Below are 21815 nucleotides of genomic sequence, written 5' to 3'. Positions count from 1 at the left end.
ATTACTTTTTGCCACATTTTGGAAAAACTCAGAAACTTCCAAAGCCTTCCTTATGCTGCCACACACACTCACAACGGCAGGCCAATGGCAGGGGCCCTCCTCATTTTCAGCTCCTGGAGAACCTAGCTGTCTCCCTGCTCTCCTGTCCTCATCTGGCCAGCTGTGGGCAGGGTGCAAGCTGTATTTGTAGGGCCGGAGTTGTAGACCAGAAGTCCCTCGCAACTTACACTTTTACAGAGAGTGCACAGCTATGTGACCTTGGCCCACCTCATTCCCCTCTGAGGCCCCGGCCACCTGTCCGGAAAAGGAGAAGATGGCAAGTGTCTGCTGCTTTTCCTTCTAACTTCCGCCGACACCTGCCTGAAGGTGAGCACGCAGACACGGTCCCCCAGTGCGTACTGGTGGGTGTGTCTCTGGAACGCTGTAGCCATCTCCCAGCATCACTTCCCCGCAGTCCAGAGAGGGAACAGCACCGGTGGTTTGCAGGGTGAGAGGACACCCATGCTTTCCATCGAGGAAGAGCTATGCTTGCCCTAGGGCCCCCCGCTATCGCCCCACCTTAGAGGCTCCCCAGGAAAAGAGCAGAGAGCGCCTGGCGGGCAGAGTCACCCATTCTTGAGCCCTTAGAACCAGCCTCACAGCGGTCAACCCTCCAAGGCCGCCGCAGGAAGAGTCATAGGCAAGAAGAAAAGCCACAGCCGTGAAACACACCAGCTCAGTTAATATTTCTGTTCATTTTCTTAGAAGGTGTTAAAGTTAATTGTGACTGATCAAAAAGCTTGTTTTCAGGTTGCTGCTGTCGTGTGTGTGTGTGTGTGTGTGTGTGTGTGTGTGTGTGTGTGTGTATCTTAAAGATCTTCCCTCTCCTCTCCACAGGGGTAGGGGGTACAGATGATTTCTGTGTATTTCTTCTGGGAAAAAAAAATGACTTTAAAAAAACCAGTGACAGAAACCTGATGCTAAAGGACGATGGATTTGGGGCTTCTGACAGTCGGCATACAAACCACTGCGCAAAAAGAAGGAGGAAATGACAGGTGAGTCTCGGTGTCGCTGTGGAAGAGACAGCAGACATCTTCGAAGTGACACGCGCAGCGGATTCAAGTGTCTATTTTCATCTCTCCGTGTTTACAGGAAAAAGACAGAGGTGTCAGCGGTTCTCCGTGGAGCAGCTTCAATCACACCATAATTACTGCCAAGGAGCGGGTGGGGAAGAAGGGCGAAGAGCTGGGGGGTGGCCGAGGTTGGGGGAGAGTGGACCAAGGAGGAAGAGGAGGGGACCAAAACAGCTGCCACCGCTTAAATCCTTCTCATCTGTTCCTGAGGCTGCCAGGTTAGCCCAGATTGAGCAATTTGGCAGAATGGAGTGGGACCCGCCAACTCGGCTGGGGGGCGGGGGTGGGGCTGGGGGCTAGGGCACCTGGACCAGAGCCTCTGATCATTTGGGAAAGCAGTATCCAGAGGGAGGGATTTGGAAAGGTCAGGGGAAGGGAGCTTGGCTGGAACCCAAGGACTCCCCTCTTGGGTACCAGGGCCAAGGATAGAGGCGGTTGCCATGGTGAGGGGGAGGCAAGTCCCGGTGGGGCTCTAGCCATCCTCTATGCTCCTGGTACCCCGCAGTCCCCATCCTGGGAATCAGGGCAGGCCTCTGAGTGTGGCCATTCCAGGCTTCTGGGAATGCAAACACCTTTGCTTCACAGGTCTCCCTCCACTCTGGAACATTCCATCTGAGTGGAGCCTCTGGGAGGCCTGGACAGGTGGGTGGCAACCCTTGTTCCTTCTTAGCCAGAAAGTGGAGGAGTAAGGAGGAAGTGAGGGAGGACGGGAGAGTGGGAGAGAGATGGGAAGGGTGGAGGAAAGGAGGGAGTGGAAAGGAGGAGTGGAGGGAAGAAGAGAAAGCAGGCAGAGAGGAGGGGGCGGAGGGAGTCGGCAGAGGGAAGCAGTGGCAGCAGGCAGAGGTTAGCCCCACAGGGCAGGGCTGGGAGGAGAGGAACCAGCCAGAGAGGAGGTGAGGGAAGGACCAGCGCTGGCTCCTTCCCTGCTTCCCTCCTGCCTTCCTTGCCCCCCTTCTCCTCCCCACTGATTACATTTACTTCACTTAATTAGCCCCCCTCCAGAGTTAAAAAGATAATGTGATAATGACGATGTGAACAGCCACAATACAGCAAAAGCTACTCCATCTGCAGCTTCCCCAGCCCCCGGCCCGCTGACCCCATGGCCCCGAGTGCTGCCGACCCGGCCACCCCACACCCAGGGCACTAGCACTGCCCAACTTCCTACCCATCCACCGCCACCCACCCCCACCCCAAAAAACCCCAAGCCCTTAACGAATTTCAATTGCGAGCTTTGTAAAATCAATACAAATGACATTTTCCCCTTGTATACCAAGGTACAAACAATAGCATTTTCCTGCTGTGCCCTCAATATAATTGACAATTAACAGCTTCTCCCCTGACGTAGACCTGTGGGTGAATCCACATCGTCCTCATTTATTGCCCCCACCCCCTGCCTTTCTTTCTCACAGTGAATTATTGGGAGTGGAGAAATAAAAAACAAGACCTCCCCCTAAAATTATGAAGCAAGTTTCTTTTCTCACCCCCCCAACCCAAGTCAGAAAATAGGCAAGTTAGAACTTCCAGAGGGAGATGGTGAGATCACCTAGTGTGCCCACCTTTGTTGGTGAGAGTCGTAGAGAGGGAAAGCAACTTGCCTAAGGTCACACAGCAAGTTCTTGGGACTTAGAACCCTGGTTGTCTTCCCCAAAGACTGTACCACTCTCAGGCTAAATTCTATGCTTTTAGGGACAGCCCCCCACAGGTACACACACAGTACCTGGGCAGAGTGAGGGCTGTGCTCCAGGAATCTTTTCCTCAGGTGGGTGGTCAGAAGCCAAGGGAGTTGGAACTGAGTGCTAATCTCATGACTCCCACCTTCAGTGGTGATGACGCCCCCAGTTCTGGGGGAAAGGTAGGAAGTCTACCATCCAGGCACAGCTCCTGCTATGCGTCAACAGGTCTCTGATCTGCACCACAACCCATTTCACAGATGAAGAAGTTGAGGCTCAGAGAGGCTATGTTGCTTTCCCAACGGTGATGGAGGCAAGATGGGGAGTCAAATGTGGTAAACAGGGCCTGGCCCCTGACACCAGCCCTTCAATGTGCCTCCCCAAGGTCTCCAGGGGGTCAGTCAGCCTCAGACCCAACCCACCACCCAGCTGGCCACTTGGGGCTCCTCCTACCTTCCCTACCCTTCCCGTTGGAAGGCTCCCACTCCACTCTATTCCACATTCTACCAGTTGAAGCCTATTCTCCTGCCACCTCTTTCAGGATGTCTTCCCAGATTAGCCCAGTTCGCGCCTTTATGACTACCTCCTTCCGTTCAAGTTCACTTGCGTGCCATTTCAGAGAGTGACCTCAGGCCAGTCCTTATCTTTCCATTGTCAGCAGCACTGATCTACATCCACAATCAATTAGTGATGCCTGCCTGGGGCATGGGAGGGACGTGACAATAGGTGCAGAGTGGGCATCTCTGAGCCACTCGGATGGTACCCAGAGGGCATAGGCTGCCTTTGCCCTTTCAGCATCCCTGTGGGGCTGCTGCCATTTATGAAGTTCCTCCACTGGGCCACTTCCTGCTATTACACATGGGCTAGAACCCGGATCTAGCAGAGTTCAAGCTCTCAGCCCTCCACTCCATGCCTCTCTGTGTCTGGACATCAGTCCTGGTCCTGGTGCCTGTGACTTTGAGCCTTGGTTTCCCTGCCTGTAAGATGAGGGTGCTGGTCTCTGGCTCCCCAAGGTCCCTCCGGGATCTGCCTTGGATAGTTTGCATTGTGCTGGCTCCCAAGGGCAGACTGAGACAAAGGGACATTTAATCAGATGTTAATATAGGTAAGATACAAAGGTAAGTGAGGATAAAAGGGAGCAGCTAATTAGTAATATTGTTCTCCATAGTAATATTGTTCTCCACAAGGCCTTCCCTCCTGAGAGAGTTTCAATTAGGTTGTTTCTCACAGAGTATATGTGTGTCGAAGAGGAAAAAACACATGAAAGAGGCAAAGCCACTTTCCTTCCTTCCTTCCTCCCCTTTTGAGATAAATTCAAACAGCTCAGAGCCAGAATGATCCAACTCCCATCCCCATGCCTACCGCATTACACCTGGGGAAACTGAGGCCCAGAGATAACAAGTCCAAGGTCATCTAGCAAGGCACAGCGAACCTGGCATGAAAGCCCCAGCATCCTGCCTCTGGACCAGTGCCCTTTCTAACCGCTGAAATCCAGCCATCGGCTCTCTTTGGATTTTAGAATCTTAGTAAAAACACCCTGAAAGACAAAGGGCCATGGCTATACCCTGGCCTGGTTTTATTTGGCTGTGTCATCCTTTTAAATTGACCCTAAGCAAAGCGAGTTAAACACCTGCCCACACAAGAGGCCTCAACCCCACCCCCGGTGCTTAAAGACTCGAGTGCCCAACCCAGGGACTCTGACTGCTTGAAAGCTTGCCCCCCGCATCCTGAAGTCCGGAAGCACGCAGCGTTGCTTTACCACCAGGGAACAGGAGATCCCCTCATGTGGACGGGGGGAGGGTGTGGCCCAGACAACACGATGAGTGACTGATAGGGAACCATGGGGCTCTGCTTACTGAGAGAAGACAGAGCCCCTGTTTGGGGACCAGCCTATCCTCCCTCCAGGCCCAGCCCGAGGTGGATATGGGCCGGGCAGCTTAGCCAAGGTGGCAGCCGCTCAGCACCAAGGCAGAGCCCTGCCCCCATGCCATGCCAGACCCTGGGACAGGCCCTCAGGCCCTGGCTGGCTCACAGCGCCCACCCCTGGCGGGATTCCCACCCCACCAGGCCAGCTGGCCTCGTCAACGCAGCCTTAATGACCACGAAATCAGCCCTGCGTGGTCTGCCTCTAAGCCTGGCCGACCCGCCCCAGGGCCACAGGAGAGCCTGACCTCCAGGCCTGGCCCGCGTCTCCTCTGTCCCCTGAGCCTCTCCCTGCTCCTGGGGCAGCTCTTCTCGTGATGCCTTCAGGCATCAGTGGCCAAGGGCCCCTCATCCCCCCTTCACAGGAGGGAAACAGTCTGGCAGGGTGAAAGGACTCGCCCAAAGTCAGCCTGGGAGGAGCAACACCCGCATGTGACTCGGGCGTTAGGGGCCGCTAGGAGCCGAGGCATGCCCCTGAGGGTGATGAGCAGACTTACCCCGGGACTTCATCCCAATGAAGCGGTTCTCCACGATGTCGATGCGGCCCACGCCATGCTTGCCCCTGGGGGGAGAACCGGTCACTCGGGGTCACAGGCAGGGCGTCAGGCACCGTCTCGGGATCCAAGACTCAGAGGACATCTGAGCCAGGCCCCCTGGTCCAACCACCCATTGGACAGGTGGGGAAACTGAGGCCCAAGGAGGGAAGGGCTATCCTAGGACACACAGCGAGTTCAACGTGCAACTTCCTTTATCTCTGTCCTGGGCCTCACGTGGCACCCAGCCCTATCCACTGCTCATCTTTCCTTCTACCCTGGTCTCAGATCCAGTAGAGAGTTTGGAAGTTCCGGACCATCCCTAGGGGGCAGTAGACCCCTGGTGTTGTTACCTTCCAAGGCTGAGGGCCACCAGGACTCTCGCACAGAACCAGAGGACCCCATGGCTATGGGGCTGTGCCGAGGCTGACTGCAGGACACTGGCCTGTCCTCCCTGGCCCCTCAGCCTCAGGCTGGGACCATCAGCCCCAGTGGTCCGGGCTGGTGCTTGCCCAAGATGGTGGTTTCCCAGGAGGCCGGGCAGGGCTGCGGGCACTCACGCGACTTCATTCAGGTACAGGAAGAGCTCCAAGGCCGTGCTGTGGGTGGTACCATCCCTGACGTTGGTCACCTTCACAGGGACCCCTAGGGCGGGAGGAGAGGGCAGTGGGCCCGTGGCTGGAGCTCAGCGGACGAGCCTGTGCCTGCAACCCCGCCCCTTCCCTCCGCCCGAAACGCCTTAAATGGATGTGACAGATATGGACTCCAAATGACTCCTTGAAAAGCCCTGTGCAGGTTGAGGCCTGCTGGGGAGAGAGAAGGGGCGAGAAAGCCCCCCAGAATGAAAGGGAAAATGCAATAAAAACCTCTCCCCCACCCTTCCCATTCTCTTTGCCCCTTTTGCATTTAGGGGCTGTGAAATTGGAACCAGGCCCTGAACTAATTGAATTTCACGCTCCACCATTGTCTTAGGAGGGAGTACCGGGACTACCTTCTGTCCCACCAGTTACGGGGCGGGGGGAGCGCCTGGCTGAGGTGCGGCTGAGCTCACACACACACACACGCACACGCACACACACACACGGCCCCCGGCCACGTCTGTCAGGCGGACCCCCGAGCCCCAACCCTGTACCCCAGACCCGCACACAGCCATCTGATTGATGGGGGTGAAATGATGCCCGCGCCAGCAGGCGAGGTGCTGGAGGCGGCTGCATTCTGAGAAGTTGGGTCTGGGGTGGCAGGAGGGCAGGAGGGAGGCAGCCGCTCGGGGAGGGAAGGGCCAAGTCGCGGGGGGGAGGTGGCTGGAGGGGGGCAGTGTGTGGGTTCGGGGTTGACTTTGAATAGCAAGGGGCACTTTCTCGAGCGGTGTGAAATGAGCAATAAATGTATTAGAGGACTAACAAGAGAGCTGTAACAGTGACAAAGAAAAGCTGTTCAAAGTTGGCGGCTAATCCCCCACCCATCTGCCCAGCTCATTACCATGTAGCCAGCCATCGGGTGCCAATCAGGCCTCAATAGCGGCTTTCGAGTCTTTATTAAGCCAGGCGCCGCTTGGAGGGGCTTCGCTCAGGGGCTGTCAGCCTCGCCATTCTTAACCCCCATTTCCAGGGGTTTTATAACTTGGTTGTAAATTGCTATTAAATGTAAGTCTGCCCAATAATGAACCTTAAGCCCCTCTCGCCACCCCCCGCCTCTCCCCTCTCCCTTTCTCTCCCTCCCGGTCCTATTATGGCCCTCGCGGGGCCTTGGATGGGGCCTGCCCCAGAGAGGAACTGACATTGTTGGTGCTGCTGCCAGAGAAAGCCTCTTAGCCTTTAAAATAGTTAATAATTAGATTAAAACTTCAAATAAATTAACTAGAGAGTGAATGGGAAGTAGCCGAGGAGGGTTCCTCCCGTCTACTTTTTTTTTTTTTTTTCCAGACAGTCCGCAAATCATTAAAATGGATCACGTTTCTTCTCGGGCTCAGCCCTCAGAGCTGCCCTATTCCTGGAGGAAAGGGGGTCAGAGCCTGTGTTCAGGACCCTCTGCTGCCTCCTGCCCACCTCCCACGCTCACCGCCCTCCCAGTTTTCCGGGGGACCTCGGGTGGGGCGTGCTGCTTGGGTTCATCTCATCATCTTCTCAGAGATGATGCCCAAAGAGGCCCCACGACAGCACAGCCCTGGGTCAGAGAGAGTGGGCCTAAGATGGACTTAGTGCTCCAGCTACCTTTAGGGGCCTGAGACTAAGGGCCTTTTGGTCCCAGGGGGCATGAAATTCAAGGGTTTGAACTGACAGTGGCAGGGTGGGGTGGGGGGGGAGTGATGAAAATGCCCATTGACTTGGCCAGGCTCTTGGGAAAGGCCGGGAGGAGGCAGATTATTAAAGTATCAACAGGCTTTTTTCCCCAGCGCCTCACTCCATACCCCATGCTCGGCACCTGCGAGCATCCATTTCTGTGGCCCATTTTATAGGCGAGTGAGCCTGAGGCCCAGAAAGGTGAAGCTGGTTTTCAAGGTCACACTGGCAGACGAGAGCAGGGCATCTATCTGGGCCCCTGCTTGCCCCTCCCCATCCTCCGTCTCCGAGGTGCCTTGGGAAAGGCCTCTCTGCAGAGCCCCCTCCCTCAGCTCCCTCCCTGCAGCTGCCTTGTGCACAGAAGGGCCAGCTTCCCTGCCTGGGCTTGGGATGCCCTCACGCCCCCTCTTGGTTCCTCCATCTCTGCCTCTCCAACTTCTGCAGCCTCCTGGAAAAGTCCTCTCCTTGGACACTCTGAGCCCTCACCTTGAACCTGGTCCTGCTCCTTCCATTACCCAGCATGCCTTGCTTTCCCTCCATCTTTCAGGGCAAGGGGGTTGTCCCTGGTGCCAGGCTCAAGGCTGGGCACTCAGTTCAGGCCAGCAAGCACTTCTTGATGGTAGCAGACAAGATGAGGAGCTCAGGACACAAGCAAGAGTGGCAGCAGCTTTGAACCCAGGATGGGGGGTAGGGAGACGCATCAAGCCGCTAACTTAGGACTAGCTATGGGGTCAGGGGGGCCCCCAGGGCTGGCTCTGTAAGACTCATACTGGCTGAGCACCTCTGTGGGGCAGGGTCCTGCGCTGGATACACCTCGTCCAGATTTTATTCTGCACCATGAAAACACGAGGCAGTGGATACTCTTTTATCCCCAGTTTACAGATGAGGAAACTGAGGCCAGGAAAGTGGAGTGACTTCCCCAAAGGGCCAAAGCAGTTGGCAAGTGGTTGCTCAGGGACTAGAACGCTCCCTCCAGACCTGGTGCCCACGAACTGATGGACATCAGCAGAGGGTGATTTCATCCCAAGCCTGGAGGCTTCCACAGATCACGCCATCTGGGGAGGGGGCAGTTGGGAACATCTGAAGCCCCAGCCTGCACCCTGGCTTCCAGGAACACAGGAGGGATGCAGAGGGCTCGTGCCCAGGCTCCCAGGCAAGGAGGGGAAAAGAGCCAGGGCCCCAAGAGTCCACGCCTTGGAGTCCCGACAGGCGAGCACCTACCTTTCTTGAACTCGATCTCAAGGATGTCTGGGCTGTTGGGGGCTTTGGCCGGGTCCTGGGTCTTTGTGTAGAGGCCTGGAGGCGCTTGGTTCTGACAAAAGACAGAAAGAGGTTGGAGGGCGGTGTGCCAGAGCCAAACCGTGCCATGCCAGTCCCTGGACACCCTGCACGCCGCTTCCTGCGCCCCTCTCCAGAACCAGGGCGCTGCTGGCACTTGCCATCGGCTGGCCAGTCCAGCAGGCCTCCCAGCCCCCCACCCGGAGCCAGCCCCGCTTGCCAGGGGCCTGGGAAACAAAGGGCTCAAGAAATCAGACAATTTTTCCCCTCAACTTGATCTCATCTTTTTCTTTGACGCCCCCGCAGCTGGAGGTAGAATATAGCAGGAGGAGCTAGTCAGGCAGGAAAAGCGTGACTTTGGGGGAGCGAGGCGCTAGGCGGGCTTCCCGGGAGCGGGAGCGGGCTCAGGCGCACACGCTCTCCCCGGCACCGGGAATTGGGGTTTATTCTGCACTGACCGCAAAGCTAATGACTGCGCATGACCCCAGCAGGTGCTCTGGCGAGCAGAGCCGTCCCCGGGGTCCCCGAGGTTAATACTCACAGGGAGAAAAGAGAAGAGCAAAGCAAAAACCCATTTGAAAACACATCAACCTTTATGTATATTTTTTTCTTGGGCGTGTTGGAAAATGGGCCTCTCCGTCGTCTTGATGCAGCTCGGAGGGGCCGCTGGCTGCCTGGAACTCTCCAAGTCCCTCCTGCCTCCCACTCCTGAGGCCCTGACCCGCCCCGCCCCCCCCCCCCCCCCCCCCCCCCGCCACACACACAAGGCTGTGGCTTGGACACTTGCCACAGTGGGGTCCCTTTGGGCCTGACTGCTCAAGTCCGTCCCCGGGGGGCATGCCAGGGCCCAGCGCTGTTATCCACCTGCTGACATCCTGGGAAGTGCAGTCCCTTAAATCTTGCCTTTCAAAACCCTGCAAACATTCCCATGCCACTTTGCACCTGCAGCTTCCTTTGTGTTCTCTGCAGCCCCGTTTGGTAAGAAGGTCAAGTACTGTTACCCCACCTATGGAGGAAGAACTAGAGGCAGAGGGGGACTGTAGGTGCAACTCTGTATGCTGTGTGGAGGTGGGGGCCACATGGCCCAGGGCAGGAAGCCCACGAGGCCCTCAACAATGATGTGTTGGATTTCAGAGTGGTGGAAAATACCCCCAAAGCCGGGATTCAAAACCTCAGGCTGTGGGGCCTTGGGCAAGTTGCTTCATCAGTTTGAGCCTCGGTTTTCTCATCTGTAAAATGGGGGGAAACGATACCTGCCTTTGACTGCCTTACAATTTAAATATATAGACAATTTTTATATTTTTTTACTAGACATGAAAATCACCCAAGAAGATGCCAGAGAGGGCCTGGTACAAGCTGTAACCTGCCCTGCAGGTGACAGGACTGCTGGAACAGCCTCCTGGTGATGCCACCCTCCGAGAAGAGCTGCTCCAGGAGAGGTGGGGCCACCAGGAGTGCCTCAGATCCCTCATCTGCGGTCACTTTGCTTGCTGGCTCTATGTCAGGGTGACCAACCATCCTGGTTCCCATACCCTGAGAAACCCCCCAGTCCTGGGCAAACAGGGACAGTTGATCCTTCTAGCTTTACTTCTGAGCTCAGGTGGGGCCAGTGATGAAGCCCTCACACCTCCAAAGGGCTGTGTGGCTTGAGGCCAGCTGCATCCCTTCATCTGTTTCCATTTGTGGGGCAGGAACAAGAACCCAGAACGGACCTCCAAGACAGACCCAAGGAGGAGGAGGGTCCTTAAGGACCTCCAGCCTGATGCCTCCATGGACCAGTTGGAAAACTAAAGACAAAGAAGCTGCTTGTCCAGATCATACCACCCCACCCCATCGGCATGGGAGTCAGCCCCGAGGACCCTAGAATCCCTATCCTGTGCTCTTTCCATCACCCCATGCTGTTTCCCAGCCGCTCTGCTGAGAAACAGCACCAGGGATGTGGCCAGAGACAGCTCGGGCATCAGGCTGGTTTCAGAGAAATGCCAGGGAGTAGGGCTCCCCAGGCCCTACTGGGTCCTGCCGACCGCCACATTTGTTGGGAACAGACAGGCCCGAGGGCCATCCTTGCCCATAAGGCAAAGTGAACCAGGGCTTGGGACCTCTGGGTGACCAACAGGACTCCAGAGCTCCTTTCCCACCTGCCCGGGGCTACTCACTGGCTGTCCAGCCCAGCCTGAACTCAAAGCAGGTACCAGCGCTGAGAGCCCCGGCGCCTCCACCTGAGGCCGCCTCCCTCCCACCTCCACCTGTTCTGCCCCTGCCGGCCCATCAGTTCCCAAACACTTAACAGAGCCACGAACAGGATGAGAATGTCTGCACTGGAAGGAGAGAGGAGGTGGGAAGCCCTCAAGGGACCAGCATCCCAGCTCTCTGCAGTGGGAAGTAGGAGGCTTCTGACACCCTGACAGCACCGATTAAATAAAATAACTAAATAGAAATAAAGTGACATTTGCTTTGCATTCCAAGGTGGCTCACGCCTGCCTTCTTTTTACTCTCCCTCCTAAAAGCCCAGTTCAAATGACAAATAGTTTGTTGCTGAGTATCAATAACATCTATTTATCCATCCCAGCGGGAGGGCTCACTTCCAATGTCATCTTGGGGGGGGGTGTTGGGGGAGGGAAGAGAGTGAAGAAAAAAAAGAGAGAGAGAGTGGGGGGGTGATGGGGAGAGGGCGAAAGAAAGCATGAAACAGGGCCGAGAAGGAGAAATTGAAAGCAAATGGCCCATGAACTAAACCATGATGTACAGGCATGATCGATGCTGCAAATGGTTTATTCATCCATCAGATATGGCGGGCCGGCAACTGAATGCACTCTTTCACTGTGGGCCGTATGAAGTTAAAGCAAGTAAATTTCTATCTTTCTTCGCATTAGCTGCCTCATTGCCCTTCAATCAGCCCTCACAGAGGCAGAAAATGGCTCCGCCATCTGCCTTCAAACCCTCCCCTCGGCAGGTCTCCGGCTCTTTTTGGAGAGGGGGAGGGGGCACCGGTTCCCTGAAGCTCTGTCTCCCCAGTGCCTCCCAAGGGGCCCGGGGCTGCCCGGGGTACAGCGTTCCTCCACCGTGGAGAGTAGTGCCCCCGGGCCCCTAGCGGCTGCCCCCTCGTTCCGGGGATCTACTGGTGGCAATGGGAGGACAACAGGCTCCCCTGGCCCGCACCCTGCAGCGGAGCTGCCTGGGAAAGCAGGGCCAGGGTGGCCAGAACCTGGGTCCCTCGGCCTGGCCCTACACTTCTCAGCGGGAATGTTGTCTCCCCCTCGACTCACACGCAGCCCAACCTTTCCTGCCTGATGAGAGGGGTCCTGAGAGAACCTTGGCTCCTTCCTCCCCAAATAATCTTAGCCGGCCTGAGGAGGGAGGGCAGGACCCCTGCCTCCATGATTGAGGCCTTGCCCTGTGCTAGGAACAGGCCAAGTGCTTTCGATGCCCCAGGAGAGAGGTGTTGTGATTTCCCACTGTTTGCATAAAGAGTCAGAGGTTCAGAGAGGTTGGGTAACTTGCCCAAGGTTGCACAGCAATAGAAGCAGAGTCAGGATTCAGACCCAGGTTTCAGATCTCTGGGAGCCAAGCACTAACTTTCCTACCTTGACTGGGTGGTAGAATCCTGAAAAATGCACTCTTTAACACTTACTTACCCATCCACTGCCCTCATTAGAAAGGAGGCCTGAGAGGGGAGGGGACCTTCACTGGCCGGCACTGCCTGGGGGGCGATTTCCCCTCTGGCCTTGGCTCTGCTCCCCCAGTCCTGAGGTGAGAGCGCCACAGGCCGCTACAGAAGGGGTGGGATGGTTGCCCAGCGGGCCTGGAGCCTGGTGGACACCCCCTCGAAGCCGCGCTGCTGCGCTCAGCCCCCTCCGCCCCCCTGGGCGCTGGCTGACTGGCTGATTAGGGCTGGCTGGCCTGAGTGCCGTGGGGTCGGCAGAGCATGAACTGGAAAAGCCTGGGCCGGCAGGCAGCAGCCCCATGGGGCCATCAGCCCCCAGGGGGCGAAGGCACAGGCTCTCCTGAGTGACACGGCTGGGCTGAGCTGGGTGGGGAAGGGAGGTGCAGGTCGCTGGGGAACCACAGAGGCCGGAGGGCCACTCCTGCGACGGGGCGACACGGGCACCGGGCCTGCTCCCTTGCTGGGCAGCTGGTGCCCCGGGGCGAGTCACTTCTCTGGGCCTCAAGTTTCCTCACCCACGCAACCCGGAGGCTCAGAGGCAGGAGCCGAGGAAAGCGAGCCGGGAAAACGCGCATGCCAGGCCTGGCTCCAGAAACGGTCCCTGGTACGTGTTATATTATTGCCAACTCCGACCAAGAGGCCTGGTGCCTGCGGCGAGCCACCCCGGGGCTGGGCAGGGCTCCAGCTCACCCCACGCGCCCCCCCCCCGGAACCACCCGGGCCTCCTCCACTCCAGCTGGTCTTCCTGGACCCCCCAGGCCCGGCCCCCCAGCACGCTTCTCCCCTAACATCAGATGAGCACCGCACCCCCAAAGCAGCCTCCCGCCCGGCGTCGGGGGGGCGCTGAGCCAGGCAGTGGAGACACAGTCCCTCAGGGACAAAGACACTTTTCTCTTCCCAGGGCAGATCTCGCCCCATCTCCCACGGGGGGCGGGGGGAGATACAAAGGAAAACCCCCCAGGGAGAGAAATCCTAAACTTCAAACACGGCCGAGGCCCAGCCTGGGAGGCTGGGGACAGGGGCATCAGGGCGGCCTGACGCGGGCGGGCACAGGCCCAGACGAATGGGTCCTGAGGCTCTGATCTGTGCCACCTCCCCCGATGGCAGCAGCGCGGCCTGAGAGGGCACAGGCTGGGCCCTCCCACAAGTGTCTCATCTGCCTAATTGCTTCTTTATTGTCTCACAATCACACTCTGGCTCTGTGCTGCCCTGAAATATTTCCTTCTCTTATTCATCCGACAGCAATTAGAAAAAGAGCACCAGAGAGGGGGGTGGATCTTAAAACGCAGCGTGGAGTGGCCAGGCGGCGGGGCGCCCGGTGGGGAGGGTCGGGGAACACAGGCAGGACTCGGCCCCAGCCCCACGCCCGGCCCCCCGTGAAATTTCAAATTAGGCTACAAACACACCAGACAGTGTCGGCACGGAGCAGCAACTGCTAGACAGCCGGCTTGGGGAAATGGGGACTTACCTTGGGGTTCTCCAGGATTCCAGCCTCGTAGCTGTAGGGGAGAAGAAAGATGGGGGTCAGTGGAGGGGGGCAGAGGGACACAGCCTTGACACCCCTACCCCCAACGTTAAGTCCGGTCTGTCCTTTTATCTCTGCCAAAGCAACTGCTGCCAAGCCCGCCTGGAACATTCTGGGCCCACCACAGCTGGCCGTGGGAGCTGCAGGCTACAAGCAAGGGCCTGGGACACTTCCCTCAATCTTCAGGGCGCCAGATCCAGGGGGCCTTCTCAGAGGGCTGTTCCCAGATGCTGTTCCCTCTGCTTTCGATGCCCTTCCCTGAGCCCCGGCCGGTCCCTCCTCATCCTTCAGGTTTTAACCTCAAATGCCACTTGCTCAGAGAAGCCCTCCCTGACACCCCAGCCGAGGCCAGGTGCCCTTTATCTACAGCTGGCACTCAGCAGAACTGCAGCAAGAGCTGGGAATGAGGTGGCCTGTCCTCCTCGAGGCCCCCAGGCTCCGTAAGGGCAGGGACCATGTGTCGTGTGGGCCACCACTACGTCCTGGCCCGACGCAGACAGGCGTGCACTGACGCTGAGCAGAGCAGCGGGCAGGTGGGCGACGTCTCACCTGATGTGCATCAGGTTCTCGTCCATGCTCCACGGGTTCTTGGGGGTGACTGGGACGGGAATTCCATGTTGCTGCAGGGAAGAGGCAACACCGCGTTGGCGTGAGGCAGCGTGAAGTAGACACAAGGGTCAGGCCCAGCTGCCTTGGTTTTCTTTCAAGGTCAAAGACATCCCCAAACTCTGGCTCCCATGCAGGCAAGGCCTTGGACGCATCCCTGGTTTCCTTCCCCTCCCCCAGGCTGCTCAGGGAGGGAGCGAGGGCCCCATTTCCCAACATGCCCAGGCAGAAACTATAAGACCCTGTGTCTGAGATGCTGTGGAGTGGACGCTGGCCTTGGAGGTTTCTTCCAGAAGATTCTGAGTCTATACTTCAAGTGCCCCCCCGAAGCACGTAAGAGTGTGCCAGGCAGTGTGCTGAGGGTCTCCCAGCACCACCAGCTGACCCCCACCGTGGCCCTATGAGCCGGGAGCTGGGATGGACCCAACTTCCAATATGGATCTCAACCAAGGCATCTGCACCCACAGGGGCTTAACATTCACCCAAGGAAGCGAGAGGCGCCCATGAGAGCTGCTGGTTCAGGACGCTTGTTTACGGGGCGTGGCCGGGCGCTTCCTGGGGCTTCTCCCCACTGTCCAGCATTCACCACACACATCACTCTGCAGCCCTGAATAGGAATAGCCCCCATCCTCCCTGTTGGTTCTGATTATGCTTTGCTTCCCAGGTGATCCATGCCTCGATTCAAGGAGAAAAGTTATCCCTCCGGAGACCCTGGGCCTGAAAGGCTGTTGGTGACACTTGGAAGGGCTTTTGGATTAAAGATGTGGCTGGCTTCCTGAGCTGCCCCGTGCTGCCCTGGCTGACACCTGGTTGGATCCAGCACATGCATTACATCCTGCTTTCCCCTCCCGGGCTTACCAGGCACAAAAGCTGAGTGGCCCAGCCCGGCCCCCTTTAAGTCACCGAGACTGTCCGCTCCGCCTCCCAGGCCCCCTTTCAGCACCTCGCCCCCTGGGTGGGTCCCCCAACCTGGCTAGCCCAGGGTCCCACAGCCTCCACCAGCATCGCCCTGTCTCTCTTAATGGGGCTCCGCCCAGGCTCAGCTCATGCCCACGACTAAGATTCTAGAGGCTTCCCTCCAGGGAGCCGCTGTTTCCTTCATCAGCACCTTAAAATTTCAAAATAAATTAGGTTATCCCCTCTTGATGTTTGTCAAGCTTTACCCAGAGGCTTGTTTTAAAAGAAACAGCCCACACCCACTCTAAAATTTGCATACTCTTCAATGTAAACCACATGGGCAAACGGAACACCCCATTTAGAGGCTGATCAATGTCAGGGGGCTCCTTGTCCCCCATGAAGCTGCCCAGAGTCAAATCCACACGCTTGCCCTGTGCCGTCTCCAGGTAGAGTGGCCAGGTGTGGGGACAAGGGGATGGGCTGAAATCCCCTCAGAGAGGACTCCCCGGGCTGGGGGCTGAGAAAACCAGCAGGCGGGTTCCCTGGAGCCTTTCTTCTGGGGGGTGGTTTGGAAACACTCTTGCCTTTCCTCTTTCCCACTGGGGCTCCATCCGAGCGAGGAGAGGAGAACGGGAGGTAAGGGGCGGAGGAGGAAGAACAGGATGGGCAGCCCTTCCTTGGCAGGGAGATATATACAAATGCCAAATGTAGTCCCTCAACCAAAGAGATTTGTTTCCCCTCCCCTCTCCATCCTGAGCTCCCCGCCAACACACACACACTGGAAATTCTGGATGCAATTGAGAACAGAAAACAAAACCATCTTCAGCATGTACACACGAGACTGCCCTGCTTTCCAGCCCCCGACCTTGCACACTGGCTTTAAAAGAATTATGGTGACAGGGATAAGGATGGGGTGATTCTGAGTGTTTTTCCCTGTTTTTCCTTGGATGATGGATTTGCGGGGAGGTGGAAAGTGATGCAAATGCATGTTTTTGATGAGTCTCCTAACAGCACCTTGTGGCCTTGGCGACTTACGAATCTTGAAAGCAGGGCTTTTCAAAGCCCCATTGATTTTCGTCTCAGCTGAAGCAGCTGCCTGGCTCTGAATTTTGGACAGAGTCTGCTTGCTGCTCAGTCATTCTGGTCACTCCCCGGGTGCAGGGACACTGCCTCCATCCTAGAATGTGGTCAGATTGCCGAGAGCTCAATTCTGACCCCAGCCTCCGAGGGAGGGTCGGTGGCCGGGGACACAGACTCATTTCTCCAGGGCAAACTTTCCTGTTTAAAAGGTTATTTGAGACAGAAGCTGAGCCAAGGGCCTTCTCCCCAAAATCTGGGAAGGAGGGACAACAATACTCCTGAAATTCATCTTTTCTGGAAAAACCAGGAGCCGCTTTTGTTTGGGAGCTTCATGGAAATGAAGGGCAGCGTATGGGTCAGCCCTCTCTTGAACCACAACCGCAGGCGTAAGAATGTAGATGGGCAGGGGTCTCAATTCATTGCTCTTAAAGATAAAACGTGCTTCGTGTTCTGTATCCTCAAGGAGACCAAGGAGGGGGAAAAAGCCTCTAACCTTGTTCTCTTAATAGCTCTGCTATTTGAAAATTTGTTTGGCAACATATGGGCTTGCTCTTGTAAACTCCCCTTTTAATAATAAAACAACAGATGGTAGAGGAGATCTTTCCTCCGAGCTCTCCAGGTCTTAATGGGATGCTGGCGGTAGGGGCAGGGCTGCGTCCCCGCCGTGTCCCCTACCACGCGGCCCCTTGGCCGCGGCAAGAGCTCACAGCCAGCCCTGGTGACTGCTGTTTAAAACCCTGAGCAATTTTCTGGTGTATGCACGGGGTTGCTTTCCCCTGTCTCTGACTGATTGAGGCTGTTTGTCAAGGGCTGCCATCGAGTCGCTAAAAAGAAAGGTACCCTGGGGAGTGGCTAAGGATCTTGATGCAAAACTTCTAATATGTTTTACTGCAACTTGTACTTCAAAAGGGCTGGTGCGACAAAAGTCTTTGTCTGCCTCTGCCCCTCAGAGCACCTACCTGTCCCTGGGAAAGCACTGGGGACAATTAGGTAACGGAGGGGCACAGAACAGCTGTGCCCAGCCCCCCGTCCGCCCGTCCCCTGAGTGACGCACACCGCAGAGGTGGCAGCTGGAACAGGAAGCAGAGGGGGCCCGTCGCCCTCCTGCTTGGCGGACTGGGGGCTCCCTTGGGAGTTGCCCCTGGCAGTGACCACACCTCTGCGGAGCCGGCCCAGGGAACAGGTGTTACGGGGCGGAGGGTAGTAGCCAGGGCAGAGGTTCAGTCTCCAGGCGTGGGTATCAGTCCCAGCCTCGTGCCTCTGGCCCAGACAACCCCCTTGGAGGGCTGTGCCTGGAGGGCACTGGGCCAGGGTCGGGGTGATGGTGGGGTCTGGCCATACCTTTGCATACTCCATCAGATCGTTGCGGCCCTGGAACCGGTTGTAGAACTCGGGCATCCTCCAAGGAGCGATGACCTGGACACGGGGCAAGGAGTCAGGCCCGGGCAGCCTCTCCTGGCTTTAAGCTGCAGAGCTGGCCGCTCTGGTAAAGGGCCTGAGGCTCCACTGGGCACCTGGGTGCGGGCTCTATGTAGCCCACGGGGTGTGGGCAGGGGGACCCCGTTGGGCAGGGGAATGACACGGCCTGCCGCCCTAGAGGGTGGCTTTGGAGAGGCCCGAGCTCTGTGGCAGAATGGCCGTGCGTCCCCAGGCGGGTCCCTGCCCCTCTGGGCTTCAGTCTCTCCCACTGCGACTTGAGGGTTTGAACTAGAGAGGCCTCAAGTCTCTTGATGGCATCCCTGTCCAGAGGGCCAGGACCCCGCACCCCTGGTGACTAAGGAGGGGTTCACATGGCTGCAGCTGCCCAGCCTGGCCCTGCTGCAGGGCAGTGAGGGCCATATGACATGCAACGTCCCCTGACCCACTCCTCTTGCTTCCCTCCCTTCCCCCTCCCCCGGGGCTGCTCTGGCTGGGGAAAGGAGGGGAGTCGGAGCCTGACTGAAGGGACCGAATTCATCCCACCAGCCTGGGGGGTCGGGGACAAGTCCCCACCAAAAGCTACCGCTCAGCCGTGGAGCCAGCCAGGGCCCTGCCTCTGCCGACAGCAGCCTAATTGGGGTGGAGGTGTGATCTAGATGGAGAAGCCGGTGTGACTTCTGGGCTGGGAAGCTGATGAGAGTGGCGTGAGTGGGGTCCCCCAGGCCTGGAATGAGCAGTGCCTGGGCGCGGAGCACCCTCTGGCCTCATCCTAGTTCCCGGAGACCAGCCTGGGGCCCTGTCCCCAGCTCCATCCCACCCCTGGCCTTGGCCTCTGCAGACAAAGACCCAGAAACCGGACACCCTGGCCCCCCAAGCTGCTGGGGGAACAGAGAATGGGGGTCGGGGGAGGGCCTCACGCCCACTCGCCTACAGCATCAACAGGCAGCTACTTTCCAGGGGCTTCTCTGCCTCCTGGTGTTTGGGGTCAAAACAGATCATTAGAGTTCATTACCACTCACCTCCAGGCCACTCTCACCCCCCCAAGCAGCTGCTGGCTGGTTAAAGGGACAGAGAAAGATGTTCCACTTAAAAGAAAAAAAAATGAAACCCCTTAGGGACCCTTGTGGGCTTGGGAGGGGCACGTTTTCTGTAGCTTTAGCCTGAAGTGGCCTCAGAGGAGCTGGACCCACGCCTGCCTGTGCCGTCCAGGATGGCACCTGGGCGCCACGTGTGACCACCAGGGCCCGAATCGTAGCCAGTCCCAGCTAGGTGTAGCGCACACAGCGGGTCTCAAAGGGTTAGTACCAAAGGAATGTACAACATCTCAATAATTTTTTTACATCGATAACATGTTGAATGGTACCATTTTGGATACATAGGGTTCAATAAACCATAGTAAAATGATGTCACCTGTTGCTTTCCATCTTGTTTTTTGTTTTTTTTGTTTTTTTACGTGGCCACTAGAAAAACTGAAATCATCCTTGGGCCTTGTGTTTGTGGCATTTAGGGTGTTTCTATGGCTCGGCCTTGTGCACTGGATGCCCAGAGGCCTGATCCTGCTGATTCCACCCCAGGAAAGAATCCAAGACCCCGGGGGTCAGGGCTCAGGCAGCCGGGAGGAGGAGGGCCTTAGCTGGGTGGCCCCCACTGGGGCCGAGAGGGCTGTGAGCAGCCCAGATATTGGCCAACCGTGTCTCAGAATGGTTCCAATTTGCACCCAGGAAGCCAGACCCGGCATTGCGAGGACCCTGGCAGACGGGCCGCCTCATCTTTCCGTCCAGCGCCTGACCCACCCAGGCACCTGGGCAGTGTCTCGGGAAGGACAAATGATCAGGGACAGAGTGTTGTCCCCCTGCAGTTGGCGTGAGTGAAGGGAGCTCTCCATGGGAAAGAAGGGCGCCACCCACCACAAGGTCCCTGTCTGGAAAACCTCCCAGAACCCCATGCCCCACACCCCCAGGGGCCTCAGCCCCCAGCGCCCACCCTCTAGGGGGAGGAGCAACGTCTTACCTTAATCTGGGGGGCCAGCGAGTAGCAGGTGAGCTCAAACCGGATCTGGTCGTTCCCCTGAAACGTGGAACGGGATGGTCAGGAGCCACAGGACAGGGACCAGTTGCGGGGTGGGGGGGGGGGCAATGCCACGTGACCTTCAACGATGCACCCGAGGGCCACTCAGGGCGGACCCCCGGGGTGGTTCCCTTCTCCGCATGTGCTCACCTCCCACCTCACAGCCTTCTGAGGTGGGTCCTACGAGCCTGTTTGAAAGATGAAGACTGGAGAGGGCTTTCTGCTCTGGACTTGAACCCAGGACTCCCCGAGTACACAGCTGAGCTGTGCGGGCACTCAGGTGTGCAGGACGTGTGTCTATGCGTCCGCAAGATGCCCACGTGCCCGCTGTGTGCTGAGCTGTGATGGTCATGACCTTGTGCGCACTGGCGTGTGAGGGGGCGTGTGCACAGATCATCACGTGTGTCTGCACTTCAGGGGGTGCACACACATGCAGGCCCGGAGGCCGGGCCCCGCTGAGACTCCAGGCAGCCCCCGAGCTGCCCACACGTCAGCCTCTTCCTGAGGGCCTCCCAACTGCCCCACTCCCATGGTTCCACGGTGCTTTGTCCAGAAAACCGGGAATCCTGTCTCCTCTGGGAGCCTCAGTTTCCCTGTCTAGACAGTGGCTGGCTGGGGGAGGGGTGGATCCAGGTGACCACCGAGGGCTCCTCAGCGCCTCTGCACAGAGAGGGGAACAGGCCCAGAGGCAGAAGGGACAAGTCCAAGGGCACGGAGCCTGGCCCAAGCCTCAGGCACTGGGCCCCCACGGCCCCCACCAGCCTTGGGCAGGCGGCCCTGCCTCCCTGTGCCTGCGTCCTGTCCTCAGAGACAATGGCTGCCAGCCGCCCGCCCGCTTCCCATCAGCTCGGCAGCCTGGAGGGAGGCTTAAGCGCTGTGGAAATAACAGAGAGACCTCTCGCCTACTGTGAAAACTGCACAGGCGCAGCGAGGCAGCGGCGGGAATAACATGTTATTTTCCAGAGTCTTGTCAGGCAACGCGGAAATACAGGTTTCAGCCCCTCTGCTCGGAGCCAGGAGCTAAGGGGCCAAGGCCGCTCCTCTCTTGGTATCTCCCGGGGCCACAAGCTGTGCCGGACCAGCCACCCCACTCACCCTCCATCCCATCCCTTCAGTGAGCGTCTACCATGCGCTGGTTGTCACACGGGAGAGCCACCTGGCACCAGCGGGATTTTTAACCCTGTTTTACAGATGAGGCAATTCAGGCTCAGAGAGGTGGAGTCACTTGCCCAGGGACACACAGCCAGCAGGCACCACTCCCATCCTAATGGCTCACAGTCAGGTTACGGGTCTGAGCTCCACGCATAACTCATTGAACCCTTACGGCAGCCCCTGAGGTGGGTTCTATTATTATCCCCATCTCACGGATGGGGAAACTGAGGCACAGGCGGTAATACTTGCCCGAGGGCCAGTGACCAGCACAGTTTCTGGAGCAATGGTGTCTACAATAAAAAGCAGACTTATTTTAGATTCGTAAAGCATATGGTCTACTGTTGCATATCCTGGTGATTTTTTTCTCCAGGGCTTCAAGTTTCCCCCAGCACAATGGCAGCTTGTGCCTCCTTGGACGGGCATGCCGGGCTGGGGTCTGCCATCAGGATCGCCATGGGGACACCCATCTGTTCCCGAGCCAGAGACCCTCGCAGAAGCCAAACAGGCTCCCCAGGTTGAAACTCTGTCCCAGACAAGAGCCAAGGCCTGTCCGGTCCTTCCCTCCCTGACGCCAGGAGCCCCAGCCCCAGGGTGGCCCTGTCAGGTTCCC

The 21815-nt window shown here is 57.6% G+C and overlaps 1 protein-coding gene across 1 annotated transcript in view; it reads right to left on the bottom strand.

Moving 5' to 3' along the window:
• The window catches only part of ASS1 (argininosuccinate synthase 1), a 51265-nt gene that overhangs the window by 14307 nt on the left and 15143 nt on the right, over nt 1-21815 (bottom strand). Inside the window, exons 5-11 of the mRNA XM_007194500.3 lie at nt 19997-20053; nt 17909-17983; nt 14534-14604; nt 13928-13958; nt 8739-8829; nt 5799-5883; nt 5203-5267 (exon numbers count right to left, since the gene is read on the bottom strand). Coding sequence (XP_007194562.1) covers nt 5203-5267; nt 5799-5883; nt 8739-8829; nt 13928-13958; nt 14534-14604; nt 17909-17983; nt 19997-20053 — 475 coding nt within the window. The remainder of the gene's footprint in view (nt 1-5202; nt 5268-5798; nt 5884-8738; nt 8830-13927; nt 13959-14533; nt 14605-17908; nt 17984-19996; nt 20054-21815) is intronic.

The sequence above is a fragment of the Balaenoptera acutorostrata genome, chromosome 6, assembly GCF_949987535.1.
Source record: "Balaenoptera acutorostrata chromosome 6, mBalAcu1.1, whole genome shotgun sequence".
Classification (NCBI taxonomy): Eukaryota; Metazoa; Chordata; class Mammalia; order Artiodactyla; family Balaenopteridae; genus Balaenoptera; species Balaenoptera acutorostrata.
The sequence above is the reverse complement of the archived record's forward strand: the minus strand, read 5'-3'. Positions and strand labels throughout refer to the sequence as shown.